Source organism: Tympanuchus pallidicinctus, unplaced genomic scaffold, assembly GCF_026119805.1.
Source record: "Tympanuchus pallidicinctus isolate F22 unplaced genomic scaffold, pur_lepc_1.0 scaffold20, whole genome shotgun sequence".
NCBI lineage: Eukaryota > Metazoa > Chordata > Aves > Galliformes > Phasianidae > Tympanuchus > Tympanuchus pallidicinctus.
The window spans coordinates 13637551-13649838 of record NW_026294722.1 but is presented as its reverse complement, the minus strand read 5'-3'; the positions used below and the strand labels follow the sequence as shown (position 1 = coordinate 13649838).

The following is a 12288-nucleotide window of genomic DNA, read 5'->3' as shown; positions in this document are numbered from 1 at the left end:
CCACTGGGCCCCATCCTGGAAAGGAGACTTCTGCTCCTCCAAGGCCCACTGCCTGCTCTGTGACTCGGTTTCTCCACAGGCAGCTGATGAGGGTGGATCAGGGTGAAGCCAGGCACAAGTTGCTCAGTGGGTGGTCGAGCTCAGCAGCAGTTTCCTGTAGGGCTGGTGTCTCCTCCATCACCTGGGAGAAGAGGCAACTCCTGTGTCCATCACACTCCTGAATGGAGGCTCAGGAGATGCCATCATCCTTCCTGCAGGTCTGCCCAGTCAGGAGACAGCCTGTAAGCTCCCTGGATGCAAAGGGCAGACCTCCTGCGCCCCACAGCCCCCCAGGTCTTACCCCCACACTGCTCTGTGGGAACCACAGGTGGTTCACAGGGCAGAGTTGCTGCAGTTCACCCCTCACCACACCTGCCTGTGCCTTGCTGCATGCTCCAGAGCCCCGGCAGCCCACACAGACCACACACACGTCAGAGATGGCGCTGAGCTAATATGCAAGGCTGTCACACACCCACCTGATCTGTGACAAGGACTCCAGCTTCACACAGGGTCTTATGGTGGTAGTGAAGAGTGGGAAAGCCAGGTCCTTCCCATACCCTCCCACATGCCTCCCGCTCTCTTCATCACTCCCAGCCCCATGCACCCAGTTCTTGCAGTAACCCTGGTCTCAGCAGGGTTGGGCTCACCAAAAGCCCTGCTCTTCTGCTTCTGCTGCTGCAGGAGCCCCAGCAATGGGACGATTTTTCCCTCACAGCCTGTAGCAAAAGCTACTTTGGAAATACTGAACCCCTTTGCTGGTGCAGTACTGCCGTCCAGGCTTGGCTTCCCCTGGGCTTCTTCCAGATAAACTTTCAGGTTCCTCTGTATAAACAAGCAAACAAACAAAAACAGAATCACAGAATCGCAGAATGGCCAGGGTTGGAAGGGCCCTCAAGGATCATGAATCCAACCCCTGCCACATGCAGGGCCACCAACCTCCCCATTTAATACCACCCCAGGCTGCCCAGGGCCCCATCCAACCTGGCCTTGAACACCTCCAGGGATGGACAGGGCATCCACAGCCTCTCTGGGCAGCTGTTCCAGCACCTCACCGCTCTCTCCGTAAAGAACTTACAGAAGAAACCCTGCAGATATTTCTAACACTGAAGTCCATAAAAATATCACAAAAAAATCATTTCTCTCCCCCTGCCCCTTTCTACCAGTCCAGTCAGGGAGTAGCAAGCTCTGTGACCACAGCCCTCAATGTCAGTCTGTGCTGGGGCTGATTTGTAGCTGGGACTGTGACTCTGCAGACTGGCACAGATCCTGTGTGCTCCCTGGGCTGAACAAACCTAGTATGTACACTGTACCAGCTTAAACCAGGAGACGCCTAGGTGAGAAGGCACTTCTATCTCCTGCAGCAGCTGCAGCCAGGGCCAAGCAGTGTACCCAGCTGGTACCAAGCACCAGCTATGTGCTGCTATGTGTTCCTGTGTCTGGCAATGTGGTCTGGATGGCTGACAGCTCCAGCACAGCCCCAGTGTTTTCTGCTCCCTGGGGACACCTCTGACACCCTCTCTCTCTGCTGGCAGGAGCCTGGACCGCCTGGACTCTGTTGAGATCCTCCTACCTCCAAAGTTCCCAACCTGGGAGGAAGAATACAACCAGATCTCCGACAGTGTCAATGACTCCAGTTGCATCAACCAGGTGAGGTGCTAAAGACTGAAGTCCCATTGCATACTCAGCTCAAAAGAATGGAGGCTGGTAGAGGGGGTGGTCCCTTAAAAACAAGACACTCTATCAGCAGATGTGCTGTTCTCTGGAAGCTTTACCAAAGAGTCAGAGCCAGCTTCTTTATTCACATTGGACTCCTTTTGTTCTAGCTTTTACCTCCTCTCAGCACTGCTGCTCACTGAAGCCATGGCCATGGGTATGGCCACCTGGAGCCCTGCATGCTTCAAAACTGTGGGCAGAGCTCAGGGCTGCTTTGTGTACAGACTCACACTGCACAGCACCCAGGAGCTGCCCGCAAGGCTGCCCACTCCTGCTGCAAGCTACATGTGCTCACTGGGTGGGCACAGGGCCCAGGCCAGCCTCACTGCAGCAAAAGGTGGCACGTGGTCTGTGGCCAGCTACCAGGGACCCTGCAGAGGGAGCAGCAGCCCTGCTATACTCTGAGTGCCCCATCCCTTGGGAAGTGGAAGGAGGTGCCTGTGATTCAAGAAGCTGACTCGCTAACCAGGGGTGTCTCCCTTGAGTATTCCTGGTCCTCATGCCTCCAGGAAGGACAGGCAGAGCCAAAGATGCCATGGAGGCACTGATGGTGGGTGGCAAACCCTGACCACAGCCTCTGGGCTTAAATCCCTCTCCTATACTATGCCTCCCTTTGGGATGCGCTGGAGGGGCCTGGGGCCTGTGTGGCTATAAGGCAGCTGCCTTGCAGGGCCAGGAAATCACTCATACCACATGAGGCGCTTGCACAGGTCTCGTGTTCATCTCCACCCTAGGGTGGGACCCTTCCTTTTGGGATGCAAGTGAAAGTGCCTTGGACAGCTATGGCTCCATGAGCTTTGCCCAGTTGTGTCACTGCCACTCTGAGCTTCTGCCATGTCCTGTCTCTGTTCACGTGTGTCTGCGTGGGAACACGTGCACACACATGCCCTTTCTGTGCTGCTGCAGCTTGTCTCTCACACGCAGCTGGTGTTCACTGATCAAGGCAGAATGAGGCAGCAGTTAAGGAAGCAGGCTGGACACGGAGAAGCAGAGACTGAAGAGGAGGGCTGGAGGTGTGTGCTGGCACTCGCTCCAGGTGTGCAGGGCTCTGAGCCCACATTCATCTCTACCCAGCTGCTTCGGCCCCATAGCTGACTTATGCAGCTACTAGTGCAGAGGGCTGGAGCCATTTGTGAAGAGCTTTGGGGAAAGACGCAAAGCATTGCTCACGGGCATACGTGTTCCTTGTGGTCAGTCTTGTTTCTTGTACATAGACAATATACTGGGTGTTTATGAGCACAGAAAGAGGTCAGGGCCACTGTATTCCTGTCCTTTGCAGGAAACCCGTGTCTGAATTCGGGCCTCTGCCAGGGGCTGGCTGAGTCTGTGCTCTCTTCCAGCACATATGTACCATTTAGCAGCTGAGAGCAGTATCCTAAAAAGGCATCTGAGGTGTCTCAAGAGGCTGGGCAGCCTGCACTGTGCCAGGAGCTGCCCAATTGTGCCCTTTCCAGATCCAGACCCATAGAGGCATAAAGTAGCACCAGCTTGAGCCTGGGCCTGGTGTCACTGACTGCACTTTGCCTGCCTTCCTCCAAATCAACCAGTATCCAATTGCAGATGAATTGGGATCTAAAGTCCTCCCACAAACTGCATAACTGTTGATTCAGGGAGGAATTAGCAAAGACACCTCACGTGAAGCCCAAGTCTCTGTAAGGTCCAACCTGCCTTTTTGTATGTGCTGCAGGCAGCTCCTCCCCTGCCCTCATTTTGACCCCCCAACACCTCCCCTGTCAGACCTAGTGTGCAGAAGCATCTCCAGTTCTCAAAGTCCACTCCACTTGGTTTTCTGCTGGCTGAATTCCACCTTGAAAGCCTCTGGAAATTTGGAGTTCTTCAGAGCATCATTATCTACCTCTAACATGAGGAGACCAGTGGCTGCTGACCCCCAACTTTTCTGAAACACACTTCAAGCTGTGCCTTATACAGAAGGGTACATTTGGCACTTGAACCCGGATTTTTCCCAGAAGCGCTCATCTTGAGCAGCCTGTGCAAAAAAGACCTGGGGTGAATGTGCTCTATAGACTGGGGTTGTAGGGAGCTGTCAGGAGATAGGAAGGTGGGATTCCTCACAGAGGCAGCGCATGATTTGTCAGGTGTCTGTCCTGATGGCAAGTATTATATATCATGGCTTATGCATGGAAAGAAGAGAGCATGGATTCTATGGGGCTTCTTCCTGCTGCAGGGAGAGAGGAGTCAGCAGCAAGGTGGCCAGCCTGACCCCAGGCAGGGCAAAGTACAGTTTCCCCGACACAGAGCCTGCCATCCATCCAGCTCTGCAGCTGCAGGGCTGTCGTTGCTCCAGGCCACACCATGAGGTTCTGGGGCTTCGTGAGGTACAAACCAGGAGCCACAGCGGCCCGGTCCCACAGCCACAGGCACCGTGTGAGTGCCTGGGGCACCCCAGCACTGTGTTCCTGCTGTCAATGTCCAAGCGTGCCCTGTGTATATTAATATACAATGCATACAACAGGTTAAGTGCATCAGCAGCTTTTCTCTGTTTCAGAGGCGTCCCGTGGAGCTTTGCCGTGCCATGTTTGTGCCACTGTCAAAGGGGCAGCATTTTGCTTGGCATCTTATGGGCTCTGAAGTTTGTACCAAAGTGTCTGCAGTGCAGGCCCCAAGGAAAGGGCCATCTACTCCCCTCGTCTGTGGTCCCTGTGCAGTGGCTGTCTGTGTGAGGGCTACCCCTTTCTGGGCTTTTAACCTTCTTCAACTCTTTCTTCCAGATCTTTGGACCCCCCTCACTTATCCCTCAGATATTTACCCATGGAGAGCAGGTACCGTCCCACTGGCGTTCCCTCTTCCTTCTCCATGGAGCTTTCTGGGGTCTCCCTGGACCCCCACGGCAGGGTGTGAGGCAGCTGTGGGGTACCCTCACCCAAGGCCAGGGGATGAGGAGGACGATGCGTTGCCCAGCCCAGGGCACTGCAGCACACCTGGGCAGTTTGATTTCTCCAGGCTAAGCAGAGGGTTTAGAGGTGTTCCAGGGGGAAGCGAAGAGCTTTTTCAGCCAAACCCTGTGGAGCCCAGAAAAGGCTACAGATGCCAGCAGCAGGCATAAATAGTGTCCTTGAAGCCAAAATAAGGGCCCGGAGAGGTGGAAGTGGGCAACAGAGCCATCGCCAGTGTCCCTCATCATCAGTATTTCAAAATGCTTGTTGTTTCAGGCTGGCTTCGTTTTAACCCAGGTGAACGTCCTGAGCTGAAACTCAATTAACTGCGGTCCCCAGAGGACAGGGAAGGGCCAGGGAAGGCAGAGGCAGAAGAGAGCAGGGAGCAGGCAGTGGAGCTGCCCCTGCTCAGGCCATGCCGGGCCTCAGCCCACACAGCTGGCCCTCTCCTCTCACACTCAAAACAGGGCTGCAGCAACATCGTGCCCAGCACAGGGCCAGCCAGCCTGGCACAAGGCATGGAGACACATCCCCAGTCCTGTGCCCCACTGCAGGGTTGGGACAGCACCCCACTGGGGAGCACACCTGCCACAGTAGGGTCTCACAGCTGAGCTTGTGGTCCTCCGGACATGGCAGCGGAAAACCGAGTTGTTCGTGGCTGGGAAGGGATTTTGTCCTCCTGTACTCCCAGCCTTTCCATCAGAAACAGGGTAGTGCTTTGCAGCGCTATGATGGTAAGTGTCTCTGCTCCCACAGGGACCCTCTGACGTGGAAGGAGGGTCCCCTCTTCCCTCGCCCAGGACCTGTGCCAGCCAGCACTGCTCCTCTTGCTCTGCTTGTGTCTGATCAAAACCTCTTGGGAGCCACAGCACGGAGGGGAGCGGAGAAGGCTGCAGGAGGGAGGGGAAGGGGCTCAGCCCTGGGCAGGGGGTGATTGCTCTATCCCTCTTCTCATGCAGGCGAGAGAGCCGGAGCTGGGGGAGCAGTACGAGGCGGTCTGCGACTCTACCTACAGCGAGGCCGAGTCAGCGGCCGCCGAGGTGCTGGACCTGCCCCTGCCCAGTTACTTCCGCTCCCGGAGCCACAGCTACCTCCGAGCCATCCAAGCGGGCTGCTCCCAGGATGAGGACACCAGCTCTGTCCGCTCCATCTCCCCCCCGCCAGCAGGCAGCCTCAGCGGCAGCAGGACCCTGCCCACCAACAGTGAGTGCCAGCGCAGCCATGGTGGGAATAGGGCTGTGAGTGACTGGGGGTGCACGGAGTGCAGGCAGTTGCCCTCAGACATCTCGTGGGGTATCTCTTGAAGGTTTCTGTGGGGGAGCGTCTCTGACCTTGCTCTGGTCGGTGGGCAAGGATGCTGCCAGGATGGCTGAGTTGAAGTCTCTGGATATGGGTGCTGAAACAGCTGATGGGCTCTGGTTGCAGATTTAGTGCAGGCTGCAGAGGTCAGGGAGAATTCAGCAGCTTTGCTCAGGGAAGACAAATCTGGCTGGGAGTGATGAAGCAGGATGCCTGCCTTGCCCTCCTGCGGGGTGGAGCACTGGCTGAAGTACTGAAGGACTGCAGGTGCAGCAGGAAGCTTCAGCAGAGGGTCTCTGCTGCTGATAGCTTTCATCTTCCTCATGCTCTCCACTTTGTGTCTCATTATCATTCCTCCAGTCTGGGCTTTGACCTCACTCTGAAACTCTTGGGAGCAGAAGTGTATGTCAGGAACTCGGCATTCATTTCCACAGGGTCTCAGCATACCTTGGTCACTTCAGCTGTTTCAGTCAGAGGCAGAAATTGGGACTGGCAGATGGAGGACAGAAGGCATCTGCCTTCATCCCTTAGTGATAGAGGAGTGACAACGTTTTGGAGTTTGCTATTGTCAATGGTTTGCGGGCTGGTTCGGCCCGGTTCCGTGACGAGCAGGGCGGAGGGATCCGCAGATCCGCGCCTCAGGAAAAAAGGAAACAGGGGAACCCAAAATAATTAAAACAGCAGCACAGATCTGAGGAGAAACAAACTAATTTACTAAATATATTATCGGAATGCAAGATAACACGCTATAATACAATATAGTCAGAATTGAAGCTAATAAATCAAATATAATGAGAGAGAGAATGTCCAAAAGGTGGATAGGCCTCAGCACAAGGCTGAGGTGAGATGCGCAGTGCAGTTAAGCAGCAGGGAGACGGGAGCAGCGCCCACGACGAAGGGCAGGCGAGAAAGAGCATCAGGAGACCTTGCCAGGAGTTCAACCTCCTCTCCCTGAGCGCAAGGTCCCCTGGGGAATGCAGTTCTTCTTCTCTTCTGGGCAGGTACCCAGGACTTGAGCATTAACAGTTAAAGTCCCAGTGCCCCGCATGATGTTATGATGTGGAATACCGAAAGCCAAAAATCACAAAACCATGACAGCTGTGAACTCCTTTAGAATAGAATCAATCTAGAATCATCTAGGTTGGAAAAGACCCATTAGATCATCAAGTCCAAACATGACCCAGTGCTATCAAGTCCACCACTAGACCGCGTGCCCAAGTACCACATCCACACATCTTTCAAATATCTCCAGGGGTGGTGACTCTACCACTTCTGTGGACAGTTTGTTCCAATGCCCAACCAGTCTTTCCATGAAAAGACTCTTCCTAACCTCTAACCTAAACCTCTCCTGACACACTTGAGGCTATTTGTTCATATCCTCCAACATTACTTATCAATTGAGAAAAGAGACTGACATGTACCTCACTGAAACCTCCTTTCAGGTAGCTGTAGAGAATAATGAAATCATAGAATTAAAGAATAGCTTAGTTTGGAAAGGACCTTGAACATCATCTACTTCCAACCTATCTGCCATGGGCAGGGTTGCCAAGCACTAAATCAGGCACTAGATCAGCTTGCACATGTCCCCATCCAGCCTCACATATAGCACTTCCAGGGACATCCACAGCTTTTCTGGGCAGTCTGTTGGCCTTATGAGCTGCAAACACACCCCGCTGGCTCATGTCCATCATGTCCACTGCTGGCTTTTCATCCATCAGGACCCTCCAGTCCTTCTCTGCAGGGCTGCTCTCAAGCAGTTCTTCTCCCAGTCTGTGCATATATCTGGGATTGCCCTGGCCCAAGTGCAACACCCTGCACTTAGCCTTGTTGAACCTCATTAGGTAGTTTCCTGGGTCTTCTTTTCTCCTCTTCTTAAAAATGGGAGTGATGTTTCTCTTCTTCCAGTCTTGGAGACTTCACCTGAGAGCTATATTTCCAAATATGATGGAACTCTCCCCTCAGCCTCTTTTTCCTAAGACTAAACAATCCCAATTGCCCTAGCCACTCCTCACAAGTTTTCTTTGCACATTCTCACATAGAGTATACTCCAAAAATAGGTCTGGACAAAAGTGTGTATTTTGCAACTTTGCCCCACTCAGACTATCACGGACTGTGATTTTGCCCAGCAGTCACAGACAGGAAGGACAGAACCTTCCCATGCAGCCCCAGCACTGCTCTGTGCTGTAGCCAGGGAAGAAGACATAGAATCATAGAATCATTTGAGTTGGAAGAGACCCTTAAAGGTCATCTACTCCAACTGCCCTGCAATGAACAGGGACACCTACAGCTCCATCAGATGCTCTGAGTCTGACTATGAGTGTCTCTGGGAATGAGGCATGCACCACTCCTCTGGGCAGCCTGTGCCAGTGTCTCACTGCTCTTACTGTAAAAATCTTTTTCATTATATCCAATCTAAATCTCCTCTCTTTTAGTTTGAAACCATTTCCACCTTTCCTATCACAACAGACCCTGCTAATGAGCTTGTCCCCTTCTTTCTCATACTTGTCTTTTAGATACTGCAAGGACAATCTCAACCCTCCCCAGAGTCCTCTCTTCCCCAGGCTGCACAGCCCCAGCCCTCTCAGCCCGCCCTCACAGGGGAGGAGTTCCATCACTTAGATCACTGGGCTGTTGCTGGCATTGTACTGCCTGGAGGTGGGTCTTTCAAAACCTTCATACAAGGAGGTGCTGGGAATTTATCCTTTGGCTGGACTGGCTCCAATTGCCTTATCTCCTGGAGACACACTGAATGGCAGCAGCCATATAGTTATTTAGTCCTATGTGCCCCTTGCCCATCAAATGTACTTACCTAGACACCCCAGTCAGCATCTCTGGTGGGAAGTACAAACATATCTGCTCTGAATTTCATAGCAGTAAGGAGCATTTTTGAGTCCAGTGCCCAGCAACCTGCAACCTCAGTGTGCTCTTATTCCTGATTGACTGTGCTATACACAGTTCCAGATGCCTCTGCTAGCATTATTCTTTCCAGACAGGTCCCACTCTTTAATTAGTGATTACTATAATGGACAAAAGCCTGGCCTCTCATTTGGAGGAGATGCCACAGTAACTCCATCCCCTGGGGCGGGGGAGAGGCTGGAGCAGCCCTGGTCATAGAATGGCCTGGGTTGCAAAGGATCACAGAGCTCATCCAGTTCCAGCCCCCTGCTGTGTGCAGGTCACCAACCAGCAGACCAGGCTGCCCAGAGCCACATCCAGCCTGGCCTCGAATGCCTGCAGGGATGGGGCATCCACAGCCTCCTTGGGCAACCTGTGCCAGTGCCTCACCACCATCAGAGTGAGAGACTTCTTCCTAATATCCAACCTAAACTCTCTTGTATCGCTTTAAATCCATTTCCCCTTGTCCCATCACCATCCACCCTCGTAAACAGCCGTTCCCCCTCCTGTTTATCTGCTCCCTTCAAGCACTGGAAGGCCACCATGAGGTCCCCCCGCAGCCTTCTCTTCTCCGAGCTCAACAAGCCCAGTTCCCTCAGCCTTTCCTCACAGCAGAGCTGCTCCAGCCCTCTGCTCATCTCAGTGCCTCCTCTGGACCCGCTCCCAGAGCTCCACGTCCTTCCTGTGCTGGGGGCCCCAGGCCTGGACGCAGCGCTGCAGATGGGGCTCACAAGAGCCGAGCAGAGGGGGACGATCGCCTCCCTCTCCTGCTGGCTGCCCCTTTTTCTTGCAGCCCAGAACACAGCTGGCCTTCTGGGCTGCAGGCGCACACTGCTGCCTCATGTCCAGCTTCTCATCTAACAGGACCCCAAGTCCTTCTGCGCAGGGCTGCTTTCAGGTCCTTTCCTCAGTCTGTATAAATACCTGGGATTGCCCTGACCCAAGTGCAGCACCTTGCACTTGGCCTTGCTGAACCTCATTAAGTTCTCATGGGCCCACTTCTCCAGCTTCTCCAGGTCCCTCTGGATGCCTTCCTCTCCTTCCAGCTGTTCCTGACCAGCGGTGTCACCTCTCCCAGCACTGCAGCACTTTGTCGAGCAGTTCCAGGAGCTGACTCCCCACACTGTGCCCCAAGCACCACCTCTGGAGTGAGGCAGCCACTTTGCCAGGGCACTGGGCTTGCCAGCCTGACCCAGAAAGGAATACTGGGAGCAGCTCAGACCCAGTAGCACTGGGCATCACAAAAGCCTTGGAGGGCACAGATTAAAGCAAGTACTGGCTCCCTGCTACAAGACCAGCACAGCCTGGCCCAGGGACACATTGGTGGCTGCGTTAACCTCATGCAGCCTGCAGCAGCAGTTTAAATTCACTTACCAGTGGTCCACTCTTCTCCTGCAAAAGGTGAGTGGGTTCTGAAACCGAGGAAGTTCCATACTAACACAAGGAAGAACTTCTTTGCTGTCAGAGTGGTGGAACACTGGAACAGGCTGTCCAGACAGGCTGTGGAGTTTCCTTCTTTGGAGATACTCAGGACACACCTGTACTCTTTTCTGTGCAACCTGTGGTGTGGAATTCACTTTAGCAGGAGGGTTGGACTTGACAGTCTTTAGAGGTGCCTTCCAACCCCTACAATTCTGTGATTCTGTATGTGATAGTGAGGGACAGGAAGGGCCACTGCTCTGGAAACAGTGCTTCTGTTAATGGCTCCCAAAGGCAGAGCCAGCAGGTATCATGGCATGAAGCTGCAGGGCAAGGGCAGCTCTGTTCTCACTGCAGCCTTTCAGCTGGCATGCCATGTCCCTCTGAGCTCCTTTCTGGGTGTCAGTGCCTCAGCTCGGAGGTGAGGATTGTCCACAACAGTGAAGCTGAGGGCTCCCATCTTGCCCACCCTACACACCTGCTGCATTCTTTCTGTTGTGTCACCTGTCTGGGACTACAGCAGTAGCTCACTGTCCTCAGCCAGGCTGCTAAGGACATGTGGTTTCAGGCTGTAGATCCAGCTTGTTGCTTTGGCTAGAGCCAAGAGCTCTGTGGTGGGCTGAAAGGAGGCTGCATAACTCTTGGAAAACATTTAAAACATTTTGGGAACACAGGTTAGAAAAGGTGATGCCTTTGATATGGGGATTCCAGGCACATCCTGGAGAAGGCAGGAGGAGCAGGTGCCAATGTCCCACCAGGGCTGCGCCATGCTGCTGGAGACACAAGGCAAATAGCAAGCGGTCACCCACAGGGACACCCAGACAGGTCCTGCTGGGCAGGCTGATCCCAGCAAAAGGGGGACTAGCACCCATCTGCAGGGGCATAGGGCAGCATCAGAGGAGACTCCATGCAGACACAGCTGGCAGAGCACTGGAGAGCAGAGAGCGTGCCCACTCTGCCAGCAGTGGGCAGGAGAAGCAGGAGCGGAAAGGGGAGTGCGAGCAGCCGAGAAGTGCAGCCCATTCCCATCCTGCTCCTCCTAACAGCACGGCTCAGCTCTGCCACAAGCCCAGGTGAATGCTGGGAAACATGATCAGGCCAAGCAAAGCACTAGTTGCCACCTTGCGCATGTGATACAAGCAGCAGAAACTTGCTAATTTCCAAAATATCCTCCATCCCTTTGTATAAGCTACAGGAACTTCGAGGGGGAAGCAGATATGATGGAGGGGGTGGGGAGCACCACCAGAGGGGCATCTGTGTTTGTATGCATGTATGACAGGAAAGGCAGGAGGCATATCTGGCCAGCAGTCATATCTTTAGTCAGTCACCCGGTCTCAGTTCCTCCTGCAAACACCCATGTGTATCAGTGAGGCTGTGACTGGTGGCTGCTGTGCTGTAGAGCAGGTCTCCAAAGTTCCCACAGACTTCTCTGTCTTTGAGGAATGTGCAGGGTTTGAATCAAAGCAGTTAAGCAGTGTTGTGAGGATTCAGCCCCCAGCTGAGGACGTGCAGCAAGCTCCATGTCACAGAGGACTGGGAGGCCTGGTGTTTGCAGCCTGCATGTGCTTGGTGGGTGGGAGAGGCCTGACAGCTGTTACCCCTCTGACAAGCTGCTCGTGCCTCCCACAAACTGGTGTCACTTGTGCATTACAGGGCAATTAGCTCCCATTTGACAGCCAGCAAGACAGATGATGAGCTGCCCTTGATCAGCCTTAAACAAAGCTTTGAGACTCAGAAAAGCAAGAGACTCAAAGCAGGAGACTCAGAAGCCCTGTGAAACCTATGCAACTAATTGCCAGCTTTCTGCCGACGGCCCTCTCACCCCTGTGCGTTATGGAGAGCTCCAGTGCCTTTCTATTAGAAGTATCACTAGGAATTGCATGATTAATAGACTGCTTGGTAATACCGAGCTGCCCTCAAAGGGCCCTGGATACTTGATGTCCAGGGGAAAAGGGAAAGCAGAAAGCAAAGCAGAGCAAAATAGGGCAAGACCCAATCCCAGCCTCCAAGCAATGACACAGTGGCAGCA

The 12288-nt window shown here is 53.7% G+C and overlaps 1 protein-coding gene across 4 annotated transcripts in view; it reads left to right on the top strand.

Annotated features, from left to right (window-relative positions):
* Window positions 1-12288, top strand: part of DLGAP4 (DLG associated protein 4) — a 155006-nt gene that overhangs the window by 99599 nt on the left and 43119 nt on the right. For 3 of the 4 annotated variants that reach the window (XM_052683687.1, XM_052683689.1, XM_052683690.1), the window contains 3 exons: window positions 1572-1686; window positions 4482-4532; window positions 5606-5849. In XM_052683687.1, the coding sequence (XP_052539647.1) occupies window positions 1572-1686; window positions 4482-4532; window positions 5606-5849 (410 nt within the window). The remainder of the gene's footprint in view (window positions 1-1571; window positions 1687-4481; window positions 4533-5605; window positions 5850-12288) is intronic. The other variant, XM_052683688.1, reaches the window with a different exon arrangement.